This window comes from Aspergillus tubingensis (genome assembly GCF_013340325.1).
Source record: "Aspergillus tubingensis WU-2223L DNA, scaffold_9, whole genome shotgun sequence".
In the NCBI taxonomy this organism is placed as follows: domain Eukaryota; kingdom Fungi; phylum Ascomycota; class Eurotiomycetes; order Eurotiales; family Aspergillaceae; genus Aspergillus; species Aspergillus tubingensis.
In genome coordinates this window covers 1,585,463-1,605,458 of record NW_023336283.1, presented here as the reverse complement: position 1 = coordinate 1,605,458, position 19,996 = coordinate 1,585,463, and the positions used below count along the sequence as shown (strand labels likewise).

General features: G+C 51.2%; 9 protein-coding genes across 9 annotated transcripts; 5 read left to right on the top strand and 4 right to left on the bottom strand.

Annotated features, from left to right (window-relative positions):
* Nucleotides 1-589: 589 nt before the first annotated feature.
* On the top strand, nucleotides 590-1,839 carry AtWU_08605 (putative Coatomer subunit epsilon; the record flags this gene model as incomplete). The annotated part of the gene is made up of 5 exons (XM_035503713.1): nucleotides 590-614; nucleotides 707-1,085; nucleotides 1,175-1,310; nucleotides 1,414-1,652; nucleotides 1,731-1,839. The coding sequence occupies 5 exons, from the start codon at nucleotides 590-592 to the stop codon at nucleotides 1,837-1,839; spliced, it is 888 nt and encodes a 295-aa protein (XP_035359606.1).
* Nucleotides 1,840-2,293: 454 nt separating this feature from the next.
* AtWU_08604 (putative 6-hexanolactone hydrolase) lies at nucleotides 2,294-3,625 on the bottom strand (the record flags this gene model as incomplete). Its single annotated transcript, XM_035503712.1, has 4 exons — nucleotides 2,294-2,428; nucleotides 2,559-3,145; nucleotides 3,227-3,372; nucleotides 3,426-3,625. The coding sequence occupies 4 exons, from the start codon at nucleotides 3,623-3,625 to the stop codon at nucleotides 2,294-2,296; spliced, it is 1,068 nt and encodes a 355-aa protein (XP_035359605.1).
* Nucleotides 3,626-3,941: 316 nt separating this feature from the next.
* pmi1 (mannose-6-phosphate isomerase pmi1) lies at nucleotides 3,942-5,577 on the bottom strand (the record flags this gene model as incomplete). Its single annotated transcript, XM_035503711.1, has 5 exons — nucleotides 3,942-4,939; nucleotides 4,999-5,236; nucleotides 5,295-5,386; nucleotides 5,446-5,466; nucleotides 5,547-5,577. 5 exons carry the CDS (start codon nucleotides 5,575-5,577, stop codon nucleotides 3,942-3,944), a joined length of 1,380 nt encoding a protein of 459 aa, XP_035359604.1.
* A 417-nt stretch (nucleotides 5,578-5,994) lies between these two features.
* On the top strand, nucleotides 5,995-7,808 carry AtWU_08602 (SAGA-associated factor 29 family protein; the record flags this gene model as incomplete). The annotated part of the gene is made up of 3 exons (XM_035503710.1): nucleotides 5,995-6,643; nucleotides 6,936-7,467; nucleotides 7,526-7,808. The coding sequence occupies 3 exons, from the start codon at nucleotides 5,995-5,997 to the stop codon at nucleotides 7,806-7,808; spliced, it is 1,464 nt and encodes a 487-aa protein (XP_035359603.1).
* An 856-nt stretch (nucleotides 7,809-8,664) lies between these two features.
* On the top strand, nucleotides 8,665-10,043 carry AtWU_08601 (GTP cyclohydrolase II; the record flags this gene model as incomplete). Its single annotated transcript, XM_035503709.1, has 2 exons — nucleotides 8,665-9,849; nucleotides 10,014-10,043. The coding sequence occupies 2 exons, from the start codon at nucleotides 8,665-8,667 to the stop codon at nucleotides 10,041-10,043; spliced, it is 1,215 nt and encodes a 404-aa protein (XP_035359602.1).
* A 1,086-nt stretch (nucleotides 10,044-11,129) lies between these two features.
* Nucleotides 11,130-12,875, top strand: AtWU_08600 (bZIP transcription factor; the record flags this gene model as incomplete). Its single annotated transcript, XM_035503708.1, has 2 exons — nucleotides 11,130-11,700; nucleotides 11,767-12,875. 2 exons carry the CDS (start codon nucleotides 11,130-11,132, stop codon nucleotides 12,873-12,875), a joined length of 1,680 nt encoding a protein of 559 aa, XP_035359601.1.
* A 725-nt stretch (nucleotides 12,876-13,600) lies between these two features.
* On the bottom strand, nucleotides 13,601-14,837 carry AtWU_08599 (NAD(P)-dependent oxidoreductase; the record flags this gene model as incomplete). Its single annotated transcript, XM_035503707.1, has 5 exons — nucleotides 13,601-13,868; nucleotides 13,937-14,074; nucleotides 14,156-14,487; nucleotides 14,566-14,754; nucleotides 14,820-14,837. 5 exons carry the CDS (start codon nucleotides 14,835-14,837, stop codon nucleotides 13,601-13,603), a joined length of 945 nt encoding a protein of 314 aa, XP_035359600.1.
* Nucleotides 14,838-15,505: 668 nt separating this feature from the next.
* AtWU_08598 (actin-related protein 2) lies at nucleotides 15,506-17,195 on the top strand (the record flags this gene model as incomplete). The annotated part of the gene is made up of 7 exons (XM_035503706.1): nucleotides 15,506-15,524; nucleotides 15,652-15,698; nucleotides 15,763-15,906; nucleotides 16,010-16,235; nucleotides 16,312-16,877; nucleotides 16,947-17,024; nucleotides 17,109-17,195. The coding sequence occupies 7 exons, from the start codon at nucleotides 15,506-15,508 to the stop codon at nucleotides 17,193-17,195; spliced, it is 1,167 nt and encodes a 388-aa protein (XP_035359599.1).
* A 673-nt stretch (nucleotides 17,196-17,868) lies between these two features.
* On the bottom strand, nucleotides 17,869-19,331 carry AtWU_08597 (phosphatidylinositol-specific phospholipase C, X domain family protein; the record flags this gene model as incomplete). The annotated part of the gene is made up of 3 exons (XM_035503705.1): nucleotides 17,869-18,128; nucleotides 18,204-18,958; nucleotides 19,033-19,331. 3 exons carry the CDS (start codon nucleotides 19,329-19,331, stop codon nucleotides 17,869-17,871), a joined length of 1,314 nt encoding a protein of 437 aa, XP_035359598.1.
* Nucleotides 19,332-19,996: the final 665 nt, after the last annotated feature.

Here is a 19,996-nt window from a genome sequence, read left to right as displayed (position 1 = left end):
GGTTTTTCTTTGGATCCGATGTGTCATTTCAGATATCAATTGTCGTTGCATCGGGGTCGCATACTCAGGGAAGAGGGAGTCACCGAGGAAACGGTTGCATCATTCGGCATCACTGGCGGGGGATCAATGCATTATGAAGCGAGGTTTGAGGCCTCTTGAGGAAGCTGGTTATCATGGTTTGGTCCACTGTCGCTAGAGTATCCGGAAGAGATCCTAGCCCATGACAGGTCTGTTGTTTACATTTTGTACTTCTGTGTGTTAATATGAAATCGCGGCTGGGACGCTTTGCTTCGATTCCGGGCCTTTACCCAAGCTTGGCTTATATCCTTTCCAACTATTCCTTCTCGTAGTTAGTATGCATGAGATTCAGTACCTTTAACAGTAGAGGCGTCATGGCTTCAGGTATAGGTCTCCCACATACTCGGCCAACCTGCCCCAATGTGGGCCACCCGCCTCCCACCGCCCGCGGTAAAGGCAACGTGACGACTTCCGCCTCCGCGGATGGCCATCCCAAGCCTAACTATACTCCCCCAAACCATTCATTACTCTTTAATTCAATCCTCCTCAATTTCTCCTTTTAACCGCCGCAATGGATCCTTTCTCTGCTGAGGGTGGTACGTTTTGTCCATTGAGCGATCACAAATACACAATCTCCCCCCATGACCTCAGGCACTAACTAACGTGCCTCATATTCCCCCCATAACAGAGCTGATCAACATCCACAATGCCTTCCACCAAGGCCAATACCAAGCCGTAATCGAATTCGACACCTCCGCTCTATCCCCCGAGAACCAACTTCCCGCCCGTGTCCTCCAGCTTCGCGCCAAGATCGCCCTAGGCCAAACAGACGAAGTTCTCGCCGATGTCGAAGGCGAGGAAGAGACCCCCGATCTTGCGGCCGTGAAAGCGCTGGCCCAGCAGTCGTCCGGAGATGCTGAATCAGCATTGAAGCTGGCTCAGGACCTCGCAGAGAATTACCCCGACAATGCTACTGTACAGGTTCTGTGCGGCACGTTGCTGCAGGCTCAGGGACAAAGTGAGGATGCGTTGGCTTTGTTGACCAAGCATCAGGGGAACCTCGAGGCGTGAGTTTCGGCCTTCAGCCCCGACATGTGCACTTGTCTGGATGATGATGAGGGATGGAAGTCGGGAAAGCTAATGGACGATAATTTAGTGTGGCCTTGATCGTTCAGATTCATCTTCAGCAGAACCGCTCTGATCTCGCCTTGAAGGAGGTTCAGGCTGCGAAGCGCTGGGCGCAGGATTCCCTTCTGGTCAACTTGGCTGAGTCGTGGGTTGGAATGAGAGTTGTATGTGGTTTACCCGGATGCAGCGCATGCTGCTGTTTGCTCTGCTTTATGCTGTTCGAGGTTGAGCGATGAAAACTAATTTGCTTTGTGTGTCGACTTCTAGGGCGGCGAGAAATACCAGGCCGCATTCTACGTCTACGAGGAATTGGCTTCCGCTCCTAGCACCTCCGCGCCCCTTTCTATCGTCGGTCAAGCCGTGGCTGAACTCCATCTCGGTCGGTTGCCTGAGGCTGAGGCTGCCTTGACTGCGGCTTTGCAGCAGTACCCCGACGAGGCGGAATTGATCGCCAACTCTGTTGTGTTGAATGTCTTGGCTGGCAAGCCTTCGGAGGAGTTGGAGCAGTAAGTTCATTCCCTATACCCCTCGTAATTGATCCTTGGACAAATGTGTAGCTAACTCATGCGTTGCACTTACTATAGGCGCCTTGAACAGATCAACCCCACGCATCCCCTGCTCTCCGATCTTCAAGCAAAGAGTGAATTGTTCGATACCGCGGCTGCGAAATATGCTCCCAGAGTGTCGGCTTGATCTAGGATATCCGTTGCTTACTTGTGTGCTACTTGCATTGCTTTTGTTTCTTGATCTCCATTTTGTACTCCCTCTTCTTGCTCCCTGGGCGTGATATTGTTTCCGATTATGAATTGATACGACGGCGTAGCTATGTGTAATCTAGTTATTGTCCAGCGAATGCTTCCTTCCTTATCCTACTTTACCTGTCTAGTCTGTACTTGCCCTTTTCCCGTGTATTGTCATATAAGTGGGTAACTAGATTTACTGGCTGATAATTCTTATTACGTGTATATCATGTGGTGCTATGTCGCCTATTCTAGCCAGTGATTACACACATGTTACCTGAAACACCACAGGGAAAGCGACCAAAAGCAAGAGAAGGGGACTGGCCAGCAATGGGACACTTCAATCCCTATCGTACAAGTAATAGTGTATCACCTACCTACCAGACAACTGACACTACTAATCGATCTTATAGTCGAGCACCTAGCCAATTAACGATCGCCTGAGTCTGCTGAGTATCGTAGCCAACTACATCGGCAGCATAGACAGCCGAGTCATGGGTTTCATCCTGTCCCACAACGTAAACAGTATTGGGTACGACTTTCTGTTTATAGCGATCAAGTATCAGCTGTGCACTATAACTTGGAATAGGGAAGGAATTGAAGCAGGAACTGCGACAGGTGCAAACGGAACGTGAAAACAGCCAATAAGGGAACGAGAACTGATGAACGAACCTTGAACCTCTCCACAAACTCATCAATAGAAGAGAGCAGAATCTCATCTCTTCCAGCGGTCATCAAGACATCTTTTGCTTGTATTCCCTCCCACCAATCCATGGGGGCTCTAGCTGGTTCACTCCAGGGATCGCCCTCTTTACCCGAAAGGTACTGATCAGACCAACGGTCGAGGATCTCTTTAGAGAGGGCATCCTTGTATGCGTTTTCCTGGACACTAGGGCCGTCCAACTTATAACTAACCCACGGCGCGCAGCCAATTACACCAGCCAAGGGCTGGGAGATCATTAGAGGCTCGATCTCTGGGTGTGGATGGGTGAGGTGCAAGAGCACAGCGAAAGAGAGGTTCCCACCAGCGGAATCACCACCCAAGAAGATGTCAGCTGGGGAACGACCTGTCTCGGTGAGGATGTAACGGAGAGCCTCGACCGATTGACGGAGTTGTACCGGATAAACGGCGTGCGGCGTAGTAGTGTAGGTGAGGAAGAAGATAGCAAGGTTGTCATGGCCAGCTTCGTTCAGGCGGTCGAGCATATGTGCTAGTAGCTGGTAATGTTGTGGGCGACCAAAGAGAAAGAATCCGCCTCCTAGGTAGCTGGGTTAGTATGGGTACAATTGGAGAATAATTGTGGATTCAGGAGAGAAAACAGAAGACGCCAATCACTCACCGTGGTAATAGACGAGGACATTTTTGGCGTTTTTGTTGCCAATCCAGTGGCCTTTGGCGCCGTGATTAAGAGGCACAGTCTGCGGCTGGAGGCCTCGGCTGGCCATGAACTGTCTGTATGCTTCCTCGGTGGGAATATCCCGGAGCCTAAGATGACAGTTAGCAGGCAGTGCCCGGTCGTAGGGAGGACTAAAACGCACTGCAATTGTCTCGGGGTGAAGGTGACACAAAGTTTGCGCGTCACGGCATTGAGCACATGGACGTTGTACTGCTTGGCGCCATTCTTGCCTCGAAAGGCAGCTGTAACGGAGACAGAAAGGAAGGTCTTAATGACAATCAGACTGTTCCATGCCTCCTGCACCTTTTGCCAGATAGTCAGAGGTTGGTTCCAGGACGACATGGTGCGAGAAGGTGGTATGGGAGGGGAGAGGATGTGGAGAGGACTTGAAGGTTGAAGTATTGAGGGTCGATTCCCCCGCTTTCTAGGTTGTCCGGCTGAAAGTGGTAGACAAACCTAGCATATTCGGCAATTGATTGACTGTCCAGAGCAAGGGGCAGGTGGAGTGCATATGCACTGATAGGTAGAATGGAACAGCTCTTCCACTGCTTCAGCCAGCCCCCCGCAGCTGAAGAGATGACCTCGGCTCGGAACTACTAATCCACAAATTATGTTATATTTCCCCCATAATGCATTATGGCTTAGATATAGATACATTCTAGTTTCCGTTCACCATATCCTCCTTGCCCGTCAGATCACAGAATGCCTTGTATGTGGTGAACACATTCTCCTCTCCACTGCCCGTACTCTCGACGATACACTCGGCGTTGGCTCCCACAAAGAAGACATAGCCTTCCTTCACTTCCTCAGTCTTGTGGCCAACCGTAATCTTCCCAGTTCCACCTGTGCATATCAGGATGCTTGGGCCCACCAGTGCGTCGAAGGTTGCTTTGGCCCCAGTCCTCTTTAGATCCGTCTTGACAACACTAAATTCTTCAATCGGAGGGTCATAGAGAACAGACGATGAGCCACTAGAGTAGGCGGAGGCATTGAGAACGGCATATGGGTAATCGGTCGGCTCCAGCTTTTGCTCCTCAATTGGCGCATAGGAGTATGTCAGCATTTCGGTGAGTGTATCAACATCCTTGAACTTGGGAGTGAAGCCCGCCCGCACAACGTTGTCAGACGACGCCATGCATTCAATAATATCTCCAGAGATGTATGCATGGATGTCGTCAGCCTTCAAGAACATGGCTTCGCCTGGTGCCAGCTTAACAAAATTCAGGAAGAAGAATACGAATAGCCCAATGTCGTTAGGGAATTGCCCGTTAAGCCGAGCGATGATGGCAGCCAATTCGGCAGGGTTGCTCGGATTCGTCTCTGGGGTGCTGGTAGAAGTAGCAAATGTATCAGGAGAATCCTGAGCCGCGGAGATCAGCTTTTGGGTGGCTGCCTCAATGCTTTCCGGTGATGAGTTCATTAGCGATGTGAATAAGGAACGTAGCGCGTCCTTGTTCTTCGCCATCTGGGCAAAATCTTGCGAGTCTTCGGAGCCCTTGACAACACTCTCGAATTGATTCGCTGCTTGCGTGCCGACAAGCTCGCGGAGAGGAGCGACTGCGTTAAGGAAGTGAACGATTTCGGCCAGTGGTCGGAAGCCGCACAGTCCTTCAAACGGGGTGATCGCAATCGTCATTTCGGGTTTGTGATTATCATCTATGTAATGGTGATTAGAGTTGCTTGCGATTGTCGTCAGAGATAATTATAGGGATTACCTGGATAGTTTCGGGCGTCCCGGGCATGAAGCTTTTCGGCCAGTTTCTTATTCGGATGGGCTTGGATACTGAGAGCCTTTTGAATAGAAAGGACCTTGAAAAGGAAAGGCAGTTTTCCTCCATATCGCTCGCTCACTTCCTGGGAGATCAATGCCTGGTTATCTTGGACCATATCGAGGAGTGTTCGCTGGGTTTCGACATCTTTGGAGGGAAGGGAAGGATGGGTGCCCATCCACAACTATACGTCACCGGGTCAGTTTACCGCCATGAGAACATGGAAAGTTGGGGGAGCGGACCTCTGCGTAGGGCTTCTCTGCTTCTATGGAGAAATCGGAGCCTGCAGTGATGGCAGCATACTTTGCGGCAGCCGACTCATGGCCAATCTTGCCTAGACCAGCTTCAGCAAACGCAGCGGGCGGAACAATCCAGGATGCGGGGATGTCCTACCCCAGTCATAGCTGTTGACACCTGTGGATAAAGAAAATAGACTATCAGTGAGACTATTCTCTCTTCTCTCGGGTAGAAAGCTCGATAGGATGAATACTCACCACACTGAAGACGGAGCAATGGTACCTGCATTGTGCTGAGGGAACTAATACGATAAGTATTGTATTGGTGTGAAGGGGAAGGAGGAGGATAGACAGAAGAAGGAAAGAGCGAACGAACTAGTGAGTGAATGGCGGGGGGGAAAGAGGAACAACGGCAGTTACCAATTGGAATACTACTATTCAGTAAATCCACTCGCTAACTTGAACTTTCTCTCTATCACAACAGAGCAGAAAAGAAAAGAAAGTCAAAATTCAGACACAACACTGGGGGTTTTGAATTCCTTATGAGCGACCGAAATAATTCTTGCTTCCGTTCCCCCAGAAGATGTCTTAGAGGGTGAGCCCCTCCATCCCGCCCAACTCGTTTATCGACCATTAAATTAATCTTCCGTTCAATATTACTACTCCATTCCCGATTGGGTGTTCCGCATCCGTTACGTGAACCGGAATGGGATCTGCCAATCAAAGAGTCCCATGGGGCGCAAAGCGCTTACCGACTAGCCGCGAAGGGAAGCTCTCCGCCCAAGGAACAGCTTCGCAGTCGGATGCTCAGCATGACGGGGTCCCTGAAGCTCAGGTTCCCGTGTCTCCTCCGTCCCAATCAGTCGGGCCCAACAGGTTTTCCACCCCGGACAATCCGTTTTCTGCAAAGCCTCAGAGTGTCTCTCCTGTTCGTCCCCACAACCTCAGACAAGGTGCTGCCCGTGGTACTCGAAGCTCTGCCCGGCAGGATATCCTTTCCGCCTTCGAATGGGAGGCTCTAGCTATCGAGAAATCGAGAGACTCCGCCCCCGTTGCAACCTCGGCTAAAACTAGGAATAGCCAACTAAGGGCTACTACGACTGCTGCTGCTGCTGCTGCTGCTGCTACAGCTAGGGACCAGAGCTCACCTTCCAAGAAACCCAAGAAAATGTCCCGGAATCGGCCTAGAGGTCCTCCAGTCCCCAGGGACAACGGACTGGCGGCCAATGAAGAGACTGACATGTGGAACAAGATCCTCCAGGACCTTCGCAAAGCGAAGGAGAAGAATGACAAGCAGAAGACGCTGGCAGATCAGATCGCCGCCTTGAACGAGAAGATCGGTAAAGAGGGTGGAAGTAAGTCTTATATAAATCTTCCTTTCTAATCCGCCCTACCCACATACTGCATGCCCTGCAAAGAATGGATCATGGCCCGATTCGCTCAATGTGCTATGAAACTGGGGCTTTTCTTGCTTAATATCGTTCTACACTTTGCACGAGGCCTTCTAACTATCATGTCCTGACTGTCAGGCTAATACTCCTAGCGGTTGGCCTTATCTTGCTTTTTGCCATCATGTCCTCGTTTTGCCTTGTCTGTTTTATAGCTTTTACTTGCTGTGGAGATCATGAATGCTGACCGCCGAAACAGAACCTTCTCTCAGCGAGCATGATCAGCTCGATAGTTTCTATCGACAAATGTCAAAGCTGTGCGACGATGAGAGAGCCATTCTGCAGGATGAGCCTAGCGATGTTATCAAGAACTTGGGTCTCCTGACCGCACTTCGACAGGCCTCCGAAGCGGAGGCCCCTCAAAATCGCGCTGCTACGTTTTCCAAGTCGCGGAAGAAGCGCAATGAACTGGATGGGTCAGCAACTGACTCGCCTGGGCCCTCCACTACGGCCTTGCCAGATAAGGCCGGTCGCACGAAAGGCGGCGTTCAGCGTAGTACCAGTGTTTCCAGCACTCAGGTCCGTGACAGCCGCGACATCCGCGACAGCGGTGTGTATGTTAAAGTAGAAGAAGGCACCGAGGGTACCAAGGGTACCCTTGCAGAGCGCAGCGGACACCTGGTGGTTGGGGCGGAGGTTGTCTTCAAACACAACAAGAACAAACAAGGGGTCGAAGGCGAGGGCATTCAGTGCATTATCAAGGGGATCTCTGGGGATGGAGTGAAAAAACGGTACGGCGTGACGCCCCAGTCCACTTCCACAGGATCATTGACCGATGTATCTTTCAAGGTATGACGTGCAGGACCCGGAGCCAAACGAGAACGGTGAACAGGGAGCTGTTTACAAAACCACTGCCGCATCTCTGATCCCCATTCCCCAGATGGGATCAGCCTTGCCATCATTCCCTGTAGGGAAGCAAGTTTTGGCGAGATATCCAGACACGACCACGTTCTATCGTGCGGAAGTCATGGGTTCCAAGAAGGATGTCTACCGTCTCAAGTTTGAGGGCGAAGAAGATGATAAAGAGATGGAGGTAGATCGACGCTTTGTACTTGATATACCTGGGAAGTAGAACCAGTCTTGGGATGTCAATGTTACACTACGAGAGATCTACGGAGCGATGCCTTCCCCTCAAGTGACAGCGCCAGTAAGAGTATGAAACTGCCCCCAAGTGGGCAGGCGAACAAGACAGGGGCAAGGCACAAAAAACGGAGTGAAAAGAAAGGATTGACAGGGAAACAGGGGCAAAACGAAGAAGAGATTTGCACCATGGTCGGTTGCACTATATTTTGATACCCATTCATTGAGCTGGAATGTTTCAATTTGGCGGGTGAGGCGGGATTTACGGAGTTCGGTTTGCTTTGATGAGTGGGATGATCGCCACAAATTGGCTGGTTATGTTGGAGAGGTATAGTAATAGTTACCTAGTTATCGTGTGTCATTTACTTTAAATTCCTTGCATAGATGGGGGTTTCAACCTACTTGCTACTGTCATTGTTCGTCGTATTATTCCTATATTCACCTAGTATCCATTAGGTACGTACTTAGTTCTGACAGAACTAACCAACTAGATAACCGGTCCAGAAGCTTCCTCTGCAGTAAGAATTACATAAGGCGTGTCAGGCCTGACAAATGGGTGGGTGAGTCAGCGAGTACCCCCACCGCCGAAGCCGCAGTTGATCCCGAGGGTCCGAAACCACATGCGGCGCCGAAACAGAGCAAGTGCGGGATAACTGGCCCATGGTCATCCCACGGCAATGGTGATACTTTACAACTACTTCCTATGATAATGTCCTCCTTTTTCGCCGTCTCACTGTTATAATTTCTTGTCCACAACCTATTGTCAGGGTCGTCCGCAACTTCTTCGCCATACAATCTTCTCCTTCTTTACCCATCCATCTATCTGCGCGTTGTTATCCGCGGCCATCATGTCGAACCTACCTTCCCACGCCTCCCCAACCTTTGTGGCGCAAGATGCGCCCTCCCACCCTGTGGAAGAACTCTCCATTAGCACAGATCAAACAGCAATTCTGCCCTCAGATAGCAGAGTAGACGAGCTTCGTGACAATGCTATCGTCCAGTCCGACAGCGCAGATAGCGATCGGGGTGATGTAACCCCCGCCGTGCCTGCCTCCCTCCTCTCCCCTTCCTTTACCCCTCCAGCTACCCCCGGTGGTACATTCAATCCAGCAAAACTGCTTCAACAGACTCAACAGTTACCACACACTAAAGCTCCGAAACTTCTTCCTTGCCTTCCCGAAGTCGAATGCATCGTTCGCGCACGGATTCCCACCACCACCGGCGCGGAGATGTTTCTCCATCTCTATCACAACAACTTGGACAACAAAGAGCACTTGGCAATTGTGTTTGGAAACACTATTCGAAGTCGGAGCCTGGACAAGGTCCGGCCAGGGGAAACGGAAATGGATCGTATGATACGTGGAGCTTATGTGGGCACATTGCATCCCGGTCGGGTGAGCAGTTGGTATGATGATGGAAACGCTGAGGGTGCAGCTGGTGACGGTGGACCTGTATCATCAGAAAGGTCAACTGCGACAGAGAGTTCACCTAGTCAAGCGCCACTTGTGAGGATACACTCCGAATGCTATACCGGAGAGACCGCCTGGTCTGCGCGCTGCGATTGTGGTGAACAACTAGACGAAGCAGCCAGGTTGATGTCCTTCCCCATGGAGACTCTAAGTGAAATGGCTTCCCAGCAAGCTGTTCCGGTGCCTTCCAATGCCTCTGGTGGGGTGATTGTTTACCTGCGGCAAGAGGGTCGCGGAATAGGACTGGGGGAGAAGCTCAAGGCCTACAACTTGCAGGATCTTGGCTCCGACACTGTAGAGGCTAACCTTCTCTTGCGACACCCTGCTGACGCGAGAAGCTACGGTCTGGCTACGGCGATCCTAGTCGACCTTGGGTTGGGTGTGGATGCCAATCCCCACGGCATCCGACTTCTTACGAATAACCCGGACAAGGTTCGCGCCATTGAGGGTGCAAATCGTGAGGTGGCGGTTAAGGAGCGTGTGCCAATGATACCTTTGGCATGGAGGTCGGGGGGAAAGCAGGGCATCAAAAGTCTAGAAGTAGAGGGCTATCTCAGGACAAAGGTAAGTTTTGCTTGTTTCACCATGTCACTCTTCAACTGGTTTTTCCGAGACTGGTGGTTGTTGCTTTTTTTTTTTTCTTTTTTTTTTCCTTTGCTCTGCCTCGGTTATGGTACTTTTGTTATGTTGCTCCGGCCAGGTATGCTAACTTTCTTGGGTCCAAATAGATCGCGAAAATGGGACACATGATTGAATAAACTCGCTAGAGTCATTTCACGTATTTTCTTTTTCTTTTCTATTTTACTTTTCTTTTTGGTTGCATTCCCTCACTTGTCTGTTTCACCCACTATATAGCCGTTTGTCGAATGGGTGTATTATATGAGGCCTCGGGTTGGGTCTCGGTAATGCTGTACAGTTATGAACTGATTTTATGATCCAAGAGCTTATCATTGTCCCTCGGTACACCTGTACCTCTGTTATTTGTTGCCGAATTTCTATTTTGGACGGAGTGATATCTGTCTGCGTTCTTTTTTCACCAATCTGGTGCACTGGTCTGGTTACTGTGGTTAGGCATCACCAGGGATTGTGGATACCGGGACAAGCTTTTGACTTTGATACCATCTGAATGACGCCAAAAGTGAAAGGATAAACCAATTGAGAATGAGCTGTCATGAGATCGTGTGCCGATAACCCGAGACAATTGCTCCGTAGCTTTTGGATCCACCGATTCAGCGATTTATGGCGAAGGGAGTTAGTATCTAGTGCTATAGCTCTAGGATCCAGAACCCTTGGCGAGGGACTTTTTTGCTGTCTCTTTCGGGGTGCGCGGGACAGAAAGCGGAGCAACGCCACAACTATGGAAGTTTAGAGCACCGCAAAAGACTAAGACGCTCCGGCTCGGCCGTGGCCTGGCATTTCTGCAAGAATCTTGTCTCTTGTCTGCTTGTGCCGTCAGGGTAGAAAAAAAAAGGCAAAACGTGGTGCCGATTATTGACTTTGGGGCAACTCCACCGCAGCCAACCAGACTGACTGTTCCTCCTCCGACCAGAGGAACTTAGAAGTTGCTGAAGGCTGCCTTTCCCCAATGATCATTTCCCTATTTTTCTCCTCTTGCCCCCCCTCAAATGACTCGCCGGTCCTGGTGCCAGTCCTTACTCGACCGGATCGGCTGCTCCTTTTATTTTTATCTCTCCTGTCTTTCCTTCTCGATGCCACCCTGACCATCCTTCAGTGAACCCCAGATCCCCTGAATTGTGTCTGGGATCCTGATCCGCTTTGCTTGTGCTCGTTACCCGTCGTGTTGCATGGCCGCTGCGTTCCTGTAGTAGCCTGCGAGTGAGGCCATGGCCACCCGCCTTCCTCCTCTAACCGATGTCGCTGCTTCAGCGAATCCGGAATCCTCCTCAATTCCCTCCGCCTCTTTCTCCTCGTCTGCTGTGGCTGCTGCTGTTACACCCTCGACAGTTCAAGGCCCATCCACCGCCGCCCCGGTCGCCACTCCCGGGTCCGATGTGGTAAAACTGGAGGACTCCCCCACACCGTCCGCATTGACCTCCGCGGACGCAGAAACACCCGCACCGGATAACAATGGAACACCGGCAACAGGCGCAGGTCGCAAACGCAAGCTTAACTGTACCTCAGCGCGTGGTGTAGCGAATCTCACCCCTGAGCAGTTGGCGAAGAAGCGCGCGAACGACCGGCAGGCCCAGCGCGCCATTCGCGAAAGGACGAAAGCTCATATCGATTCTCTGGAACAACGAGTCCGAGATCTTTCGTCGCAGAAGCCCTTCTTGGATCTTCAGGCGGCTTTGAGGCAAAATGAAGTCATCCAAGCGGAGAATCGGGAGATCCGACATGGATTGAAAGCGATCATGGATATAATTCAGCCTTTGTTGGGGCAACAAGAGAAGCCGAGTATGTTCCCATAACAACTACGTAGTCTGTCGGGGAAACAGTTGTATTAACAGTTTATTCTTCCAGATACTTTGACCGCGACGCCTTCGTCAACTAACAATCGAATCCCCCCAATAACATCGACGCCTCCGTTGTCCGATGCCTTCCGTTTCTCAGCCAATACCCAGAGGTCAGCCCCTGGCGAGCACCCATTTGCAGAGTCTGCTACGAATCCCGAGGCATCTTCCACCACCGCACATGCAGCCTTTGCGTCCGGTACGGGACGCCGTGAGATAACAGCGACAGGCCCCGCTTCTTTCCGCATTGCGTTCGACTACCAACGACACAATTTGGCTCACGGTCTGGACTTTGGCGGGACTGATGAACGAATGGGCTTTAACTTCCTGCTTGACGCATCGCAGCAGGTGCCCAAAGTGGAGGGCTTTCGACGCTCATCAGAGACACTGAGGCCATCGTCGAATCCATCGCCAACCTACCCATCCGGTGTTCATCCTTCTATGGCGGAACAGCCACTGCCTGCCTACCTGACCCCGATTCGAAACGTCGCTCCGACATGCACGCTGGACGCCATTCTGTTGGATTTTCTTCATAATCGACAGCACCAAGCAGCGAAGGGGGTTTCAAAGCAGAGCCTAGTCGGACCTTCTTACCCCAGCGTCTCCTCCCTCCTCAACCCAGAGAAAAGCGTTTACTCGCATCCCTTGTCGAAAGTGTTCACCGACATCTTGCGGACCTTCCCCGATATCTCAACCCTCCCAGAACAAGTGGCTGTGCTGTTTCTTATGTTCCTCCTCATGCGGTGGCAGATTTATCCGACCCCTGAAAATTATGACCGGTTGCCCGAGTGGCTCACTCCTCGCCCATCGCAGCTTCTCACGGCCCATCCAGCTTGGATTGACTATCTGCCATGGCCGCGAATGCGAGATCGCCTGGTGATGTCGTATCAGGATTACCCCTTCGAGAATTGGTTTATTCCCTTCACACGTACGCTATCTGTGAACTGGCCCTATGAAGCGACGGATTGCCTTTTGTCTTCCGGTGACGGTGACGAGCTTATGGTCAATCCCGTCTTTGAAAGACACTTCCGCAATCTCAGTAACTGGTCGCTGGGGCCCGCTTTTGCAGAAGCTTATCCTTCCTTGGTCGAAACCACAAGGATCAAAGCTTCACACTAATGCAGACGGGTGTCAGCCATCGCTTGCCATTGATCAAGATAGATGGTGCATCTTCATGACTTAGACGTTGGGCATGACAAGCTGTTTTCGACTTTGGAGTTTATTTACTTCTCCTCTTCAGTCACCTCTCGCTGTACTTGGTCCCCCAGTGGTGCTGGCTAACGGTGGTCAGTTCCGTTGGCCGAGACAGCATACAAAAGTTAAGCTGAAGTTTAGGACGGCACACGGTGGTCTCCTCCCCCTGACACATCCGTCTCGTACGGTACCACCTAAATCGTGTCGCCCATGACCTACGCTGGCCGACATTTGACAACTAGTCCGAGATTTGCTCAAGTTGTCAGGCTGTCAGGCAAAAGTCAACCAATCCTATTCTACTGGCCTTGCATGCTTTTGAAAATAGAGCGGTCCTGCGAGAACATTTGCATCACGGGAACAATTCGAAAAAGGTGAATATCCCGGGCGGCCCTTAAGCTCCGAAACTACCTTAATGGAGGGCTGTATGGAAGGGTTTCAAACTCCCCGCCACGTAGTCGCATGTCACAGACTGCCTGCAGGTGGACAGTCCGACAGTAGGTATCTGTCTGGAAGGGCTTTCATATCCCTGACCATTTGAATGCCTGATGAAGATCTTCGGTTATATCAATTATTATATAGGACAATGTACCTACTGGTTTCGCCCATCTAGAAAGAGATCAACATGAGTAGTCACATATATCTAGTCTAATCTATTGAGAGTTTCCCTGACGACTCTTTTCGTTCCAAAACTCCAGGCCTGCCTTCTGCCGCAGATAGCCGTACATGGAGCTGCTGTCCAAGCATTCGCCCGCATACTCCCTGGCAGCCTCCATGTTATCAAGAGAAACCTGCAACCCCGGCAATTCCACGTTATGCTCCTTCGCCATGGAAAACGCGTGCCTTGCATCTTTAATGGCCAGAGACACCCCGAATCCGGGGCGAGAGTCCAAGGGCGGTGCATAGGCACCAGTCGTCAACCTACCAGTGTCAGCCATGATGTACCATAAAGATGGATAGTCAACATCCAACATAATTGGCACGCTCACCTTTTAGAATACCCCCCAGCCACACCTCCAAACGCCTCTCCGATAAGATCCTCCATGGGCCCTGTACCTAAGCCCGTCTTCTCCGCAAAGACCTGCGCTTCACCAACAGCCTCCATCAAGTTTACTGTGACGATGTTTCTGACAACAAAAATGCACCCGTTAGCAAGAATGCGCATCCCCCATATCCAATACAAGTTGGAGGTGGTAGATTCAACATACCCCGCAATCTTCAAAAGCGAAGACTTCATAGCATCCTCTCCGCAATCAATCACCTTTCTCCCCATCACGTCCTGGATGAACGGCTTTACCACCTCTGCCGCCTGTTTGGGCCCTCCGATGGCGAAGACCAGCTTCCCATCCACAGCGATGGGGTTGCCCCCGAAAACAGGAGCCGATAGGAATTTCGCGTCCTTCTCCTTCAGCTTCGAGACTGCTGTGCCCACAGTCTCTGGGAGAACGGTTGAGCAGTCAACAAAGATCTTGTCTTTGAGGGAGTGGCCGGAGTTGATAGCTGTGGTGACCAATTCTTGCAGAACAGAGTCATTGGACACCTGTCTCTTGTTTAGTATTGATGTCCTTTTAGGCCCTGATGATGCTGTTGCGCATCTTCCAGGAGAGAGATCACGTACCATGGTGAAGATAATCCCACATTGCGAGACAAGCTTCGAGAAGTTGTCTGCGGGTGTACCGCCTAATTTCTTGAGGGGCTCACCTCGGGAGATGGTTCGGTTGGAGTATATGAGACCCGGGCCTGTCCTGCGGGCCAGGTGCCTTTGGAGATTGCTGGCCATGGCGAGGCCCATGGAGCCGAGGCCAAACTGATTGGCATTGGGGTTAGTTTTTCAGCCAATAGACCCTCCCTCTTTCATTGATAATAACGTACCCAACCGATTTGCGTCATGGTGTATGTTGAACTGGAGTAATCGAGTGTGTCTAAGATGCCAGACGGGATTGAGCGGGTGTTTTGGGGACTATATATACGTCGGTGGTTGTAAATAGACTTCGTTGATACTATCGGGCGGGCCCGATGCCGGGGAGCTTGCTACGGTCGTTAAGTTACAGCACTAAGATCGACTACTGCTGTTTATGGAAGTACTAGAGGGTTCCTTGATTGTTGTATATTTTGATGTCAGTGGTTACTTCGAATGGTTAATGAGTGGGTAGCATTCAATTGATTTGTTTAGAGCTTTCTCGCGAGATCCATGTGTGTAGGTTTACTAGTTGGTTATGAGACAGACCTGTCTGTTAAAACGATACCAGTCGTAAGGCTACAAGGCCATCAGGCATAAAGGCATAAAGGCATGCAGGCATGCAGGCATCCAAAGAGACAAGCACACCGCCTCAGGCCGACCACACGAGACGGTCACGGACCCACTCAGAACCAAAGACAGGCCAGACTGACGATTAGTAGTACTCCGTAGACTTACTCTCCGTACTAACTAACTGACTGCTGCTTCCCAACCCCGTCCAGCCTACCGCTCTCTGGACGTCATCTCCCATGCTCCTTTTGTTTTTACCCCTCCGGAATTGATCAATCTTGCTACGTCTTAACAATCTACATCCTTCACCATGGCTGATATGCCCATTGGTATGTTTATGCGTCTTCCCCCTCCTCTTCCTGCCCTTCCCTTCCCTCTTACCCCCCTCCCCCAAGTTCTCCTTGTCGGTGCCTGTCCCTCCCGTGCTTCCCAGCTAACCAACCACGCCTCCCCCAGTGCTCGACGGAGGAACTGGTTTCCTCAAGGTCGGATATGCTGCGCAGGTCTGTCACTATCTCTATTCCATTGCCTACTCTTACTTACCTCTCCTTTTCCGCCCATGAACAGAACTTCCCCGAGCACCAGTTCCCCTCGATAGTGGGGCGGCCCATATTGCGAACGGAGGAGCAGGCCGGCGACATTGTCGTCAAGGATATCATGTGCGGAGATGAAGCTGCTGCTGCCAGATCTATGCTGCAAATCACCTACCCTGTACGTCATTTTATTCGCGTGCCTTCGTTCTACCCCCGATCGCTCCGTTGTCTCCCCGGAGGTGTGGCAGACGTGTTAACGTTGGACCCGACTTGGTATACAGATGGAGAATGGTATCGTGAAGAGATGGGATGACATGCAACACCTATGGAACTACACCTTTTACGAGAAGATGAAGATCGATCCTACGGGCCGCAAGATTCTCTTGACCGAACCCCCCATGAATCCCCTGAAGAACCGGGAGCAAATGGCTGAGGTTATGCTGGAAGGCTACAACTTTGGAGGTGTATACGTTGCTATTCAAGCTGTGCTTGCACTATACGCCCAGGGTAAGTCTTGCACGCTCTATGTTCTGAGGCACTCTTAGACCACAGCTCTGATCGCCCGCTCTTTCGCATCCCGCAGGTCTCAGCAGTGGTGTGGTCGTTGACTCCGGTGACGGTGTCACCCACATTATCCCCGTCTACGAATCTACAGTCCTTAACCACCACATTCGCCGACTTGATGTCGCCGGTCGTGATGTCACCCGTAACCTCATCGCCCTCTTGCTCCGTCGCGGTTATGCTTTGAACCGTACCGCCGACTTCGAGACCGTGCGCCAGATCAAGGAGAAGCTCTGCTACGTGTCCTACGATCTCGAGTTGGACAAGAAGCTCTCCGAAGACACCACCGTTCTTGTCGAGTCCTACACCCTCCCTGATGGTCGCGTCATCCGCGTCGGCAGCGAGCGCTTCGAAGCCCCCGAATGTCTCTTCCAGCCGCACCTGGTGGATGTCGACCAACCCGGTATCGCCGAATTGCTCTTCAACACCATCCAGGGCGCCGATGTCGACGTGCGCTCCAGTCTCTACAAGGCTATCGTGCTCAGTGGAGGAAGCAGCATGTACCCCGGTCTGCCTTCCCGGTTGGAGAAGGAGCTCAAGCAATTGTGGCTCACACGGGTCCTGCAAGGCAACCCGGAGAGGTTGAACGTACGTATTCTCACTCGCTAGGGGACAGCTCTCTACCAAAAGAATTCACAAGCTAATTTCATAATCTAGAAATTCAAGGTGCGCATCGAGGACCCGCCACGACGAAGACACATGGTCTTCCTGGGAGGTGCCGTCCTCGCCAACCTGGTAAGCCTCCTTATTCTTCCTATTTCCCCCCTATATACCTATTCGTCTGTTCACGAGACACACCATCACTAACACAATCACCAGATCGCCGACAAGGAGGATATGTGGGTTACCAAGCAAGAGTGGCAGGAACAGGGTGCACGTGCCCTGGCCAAGCTCGGCCCTAGATAGTTGTCTCTTTCATTCAGTACATACGTTGTATATTTCATTTCAACCTTACCTACCGACTACCTATTATTACTAACCATCTATCGGGGATTCCATTTTCCCGCGCTGTGAACTGAACAAAATCGCCTCCATCTTACGCCTTCCCCGAGCAGCCCTTTTCCCCCACCCCTCCTTCCTCATGTTCTATTTTCATAGCTCCGTCATTTGTTCCATACTACGTACATACAATTACATTTTTTCTGGCGTATCGGGGAGATTGAGTTAAGTAAGGTCCGGCTTGGTGTCATGTCACGTCATCTAGTATGTGAACGAATGACCGAATTGAGCTGGCTTGTATGTCTATCTTTTCCTCATTACGATCGGTCAATTCCTTCTTGGTAAATAATACAATATAGCTAACTTAAGCTCATTACTTCGACATACTAGCACGGATTGGGGACTTTTATGATTCAATAGTACAACTAAAGCCGAAAACCGTTCCTCCCAAGTCTATATCGTTCTATATACTATAGAAACAAAGTGTGAAAAGTACTCCTGATAAATGCATATACACAGATGAAGGCAACCGATATGAGATGATAAAGCCATAGATCGATCCGCGCGACCAATGGAAAACAACACAGGACTCCACCAGCGGGTAGGAAGGGTATATAGATCCCGTCTAATAAAGCGATGTCTATTCATCGAGGTCGGACTCGGACTGGTCATTTGCCATGCTCTTCTTGCGCTCTTCGTTCATTTCTCGGTATGTGCTCCAACTTAGCAGGAAGAAGGCACCAATGATAAGGATACCGCCGATGATAGCCGCGGCGGAGGGGGGCTGGCCGGTTCGGAGCCAGTCGGCGATGGCGACGAGGAAGATGGTAAGCAGCGCTGCTACAGATGAAAGAACGGGGGAAGTGAGCGAGATGAGAACCAGGAAGGAGCCGGAGAATGCTAATTTAAGGAACACTTTGTTAGCACGTACACTCGACGTCATAGGTCAGAGGAAATTAGGACAGTAAGACTTACTCGCATTAGCAAGGACAGAGATCATAAGCATCCATGCAGCTTCACCAGTAGGCCAGCGGAAAGTTTCCAGGCCCAGGATATGGAGAATGGGCAGTGGAATCCAGAGAACAAGAAGGGTGAAGCACCCAATGAGACTGCCAAAAGTGTTGGCAAAGATCATGCTCCGGCCGGGACTCGTGCCCTCTGGAGGGCAAGCATATCTCTTGTAGAGCACCTCATACAACCCATAAAGCACACTGCCAACTCCGATAATGATGTTACCGAAGAGTCTGTTTTCTGCCTCATCATGCGCCTTGCCGACCGTACCATCTGCAGTCTTCTTACTTTCGTCCCTATCTCCATACGCGACGACCAGAACGCCGACAATCGCTACCACGACGGCAAACACTTTGTCAAAGCGAAGCTTGTCGTTGAGTAGGGGTATGGAGAACGCATAGGCGAAGAAGGCGGAGCAGTTGTAGATCGCGGTCAAGTCACTGGCCGTTGTCATGTTGACCGCGACATACCAAGAGCCACCGGCTATGGTGAGGGCGGTGGTGACAAACGCGGTCGTTTTGAGCATGTATCGAACCGGTGATCGTTGGGAGTCGCGAGAAGTGAGGTGTAGATCTTGAGCTTCCACCATCTTGGCTGTCGTCCGAAGGAGATAGACATGGCGTCGCCAGAACGCTGTCCATGAGAGTTTACGCTGCTGCAATCGGAGGATGAGGAGTTGTGCCGGCCAAAGTAGGGACCAGGAACCGTGTGTAAGATAGCTATAGGTTAATGTCAGGTCAGAAGTTAGCGTCCCCTTGCACTTAACAAACTATGCGACTGGTGCATCACTTACAGCATGCAGTATGGTTTATCCCAGTGCAGCTCATGCTGAATATATACCGCGGTCTCCGTCTGCACCACGAAACTAGCCAGACTCAACAACAGGAATCCCGATGCGATCATGTACTTGCGCCGAGTCTCCTGCTCCGCGTTGCGCTCCGGGCTCACACCCCTGATTGTAGGCCGCCGCGAATGGTGTAGCATGGGCCTGCCCTCTGCCTCCCCATGGCCCAGGCTGGCGTTTGACAGTCGCCCTCTGTGGTCATCCTTGAGCAAAGGCTGGTTTGCTCGAGTGTCGGCTGGGCGATGCATAGATGGGCGATTCAAGGGCATTTCATCATCCGAATCGTGAGTGTCGAGAACCAGCTCGGGGTCCCTAACCTCCCTCGGACCCGAAGATTGCGCACTGTCAGAAGCCACCTTGTCTTAATCTTCCGTTCAAACCCTTCAAGCGGGAAACAATAGAGGAAATGCAGAAATCAAAAAGAAAAGGAAAATGCGTATGAACCTTTTTTCTTGGGGGCTGACACCCTACAGTTAATAAAGAATGGACTTCGCGCGTTGACAGAAGGAGGATGCACGAGACCGGTGGTTTACCGCGGGTCGCAAGTTAATCAGACAGACAGGAAGGACAGTGAGAATATTGCAGTATAGAAAAGACTGTTCATGTGGGTATTGCGCATAAAAAGCAGAAAGAATCCAGGTCAGTTGCCCCCGGGAAAAGACCAGCTGACGAGGGCATGCAACACGGTATATAATGGGCGGCTCCGGGGCGAAGCACCGCCGCTGCGGCCACGTTTGCCAAGTACGTCAGGATTAGGGGGTGTCAAGGAAACTGTAGCCAAGACTTGGCCGCAGTGAGGAGTAACAAAAAATAAATGGTGAAAAGGGGAAAGAAGAGGTAGATCAAAAATGTTATGAGATCGAAGCACAGCAGTGCAAAATTGAAATGAGAGGGAGAGGGAGGAGGAAGGAGA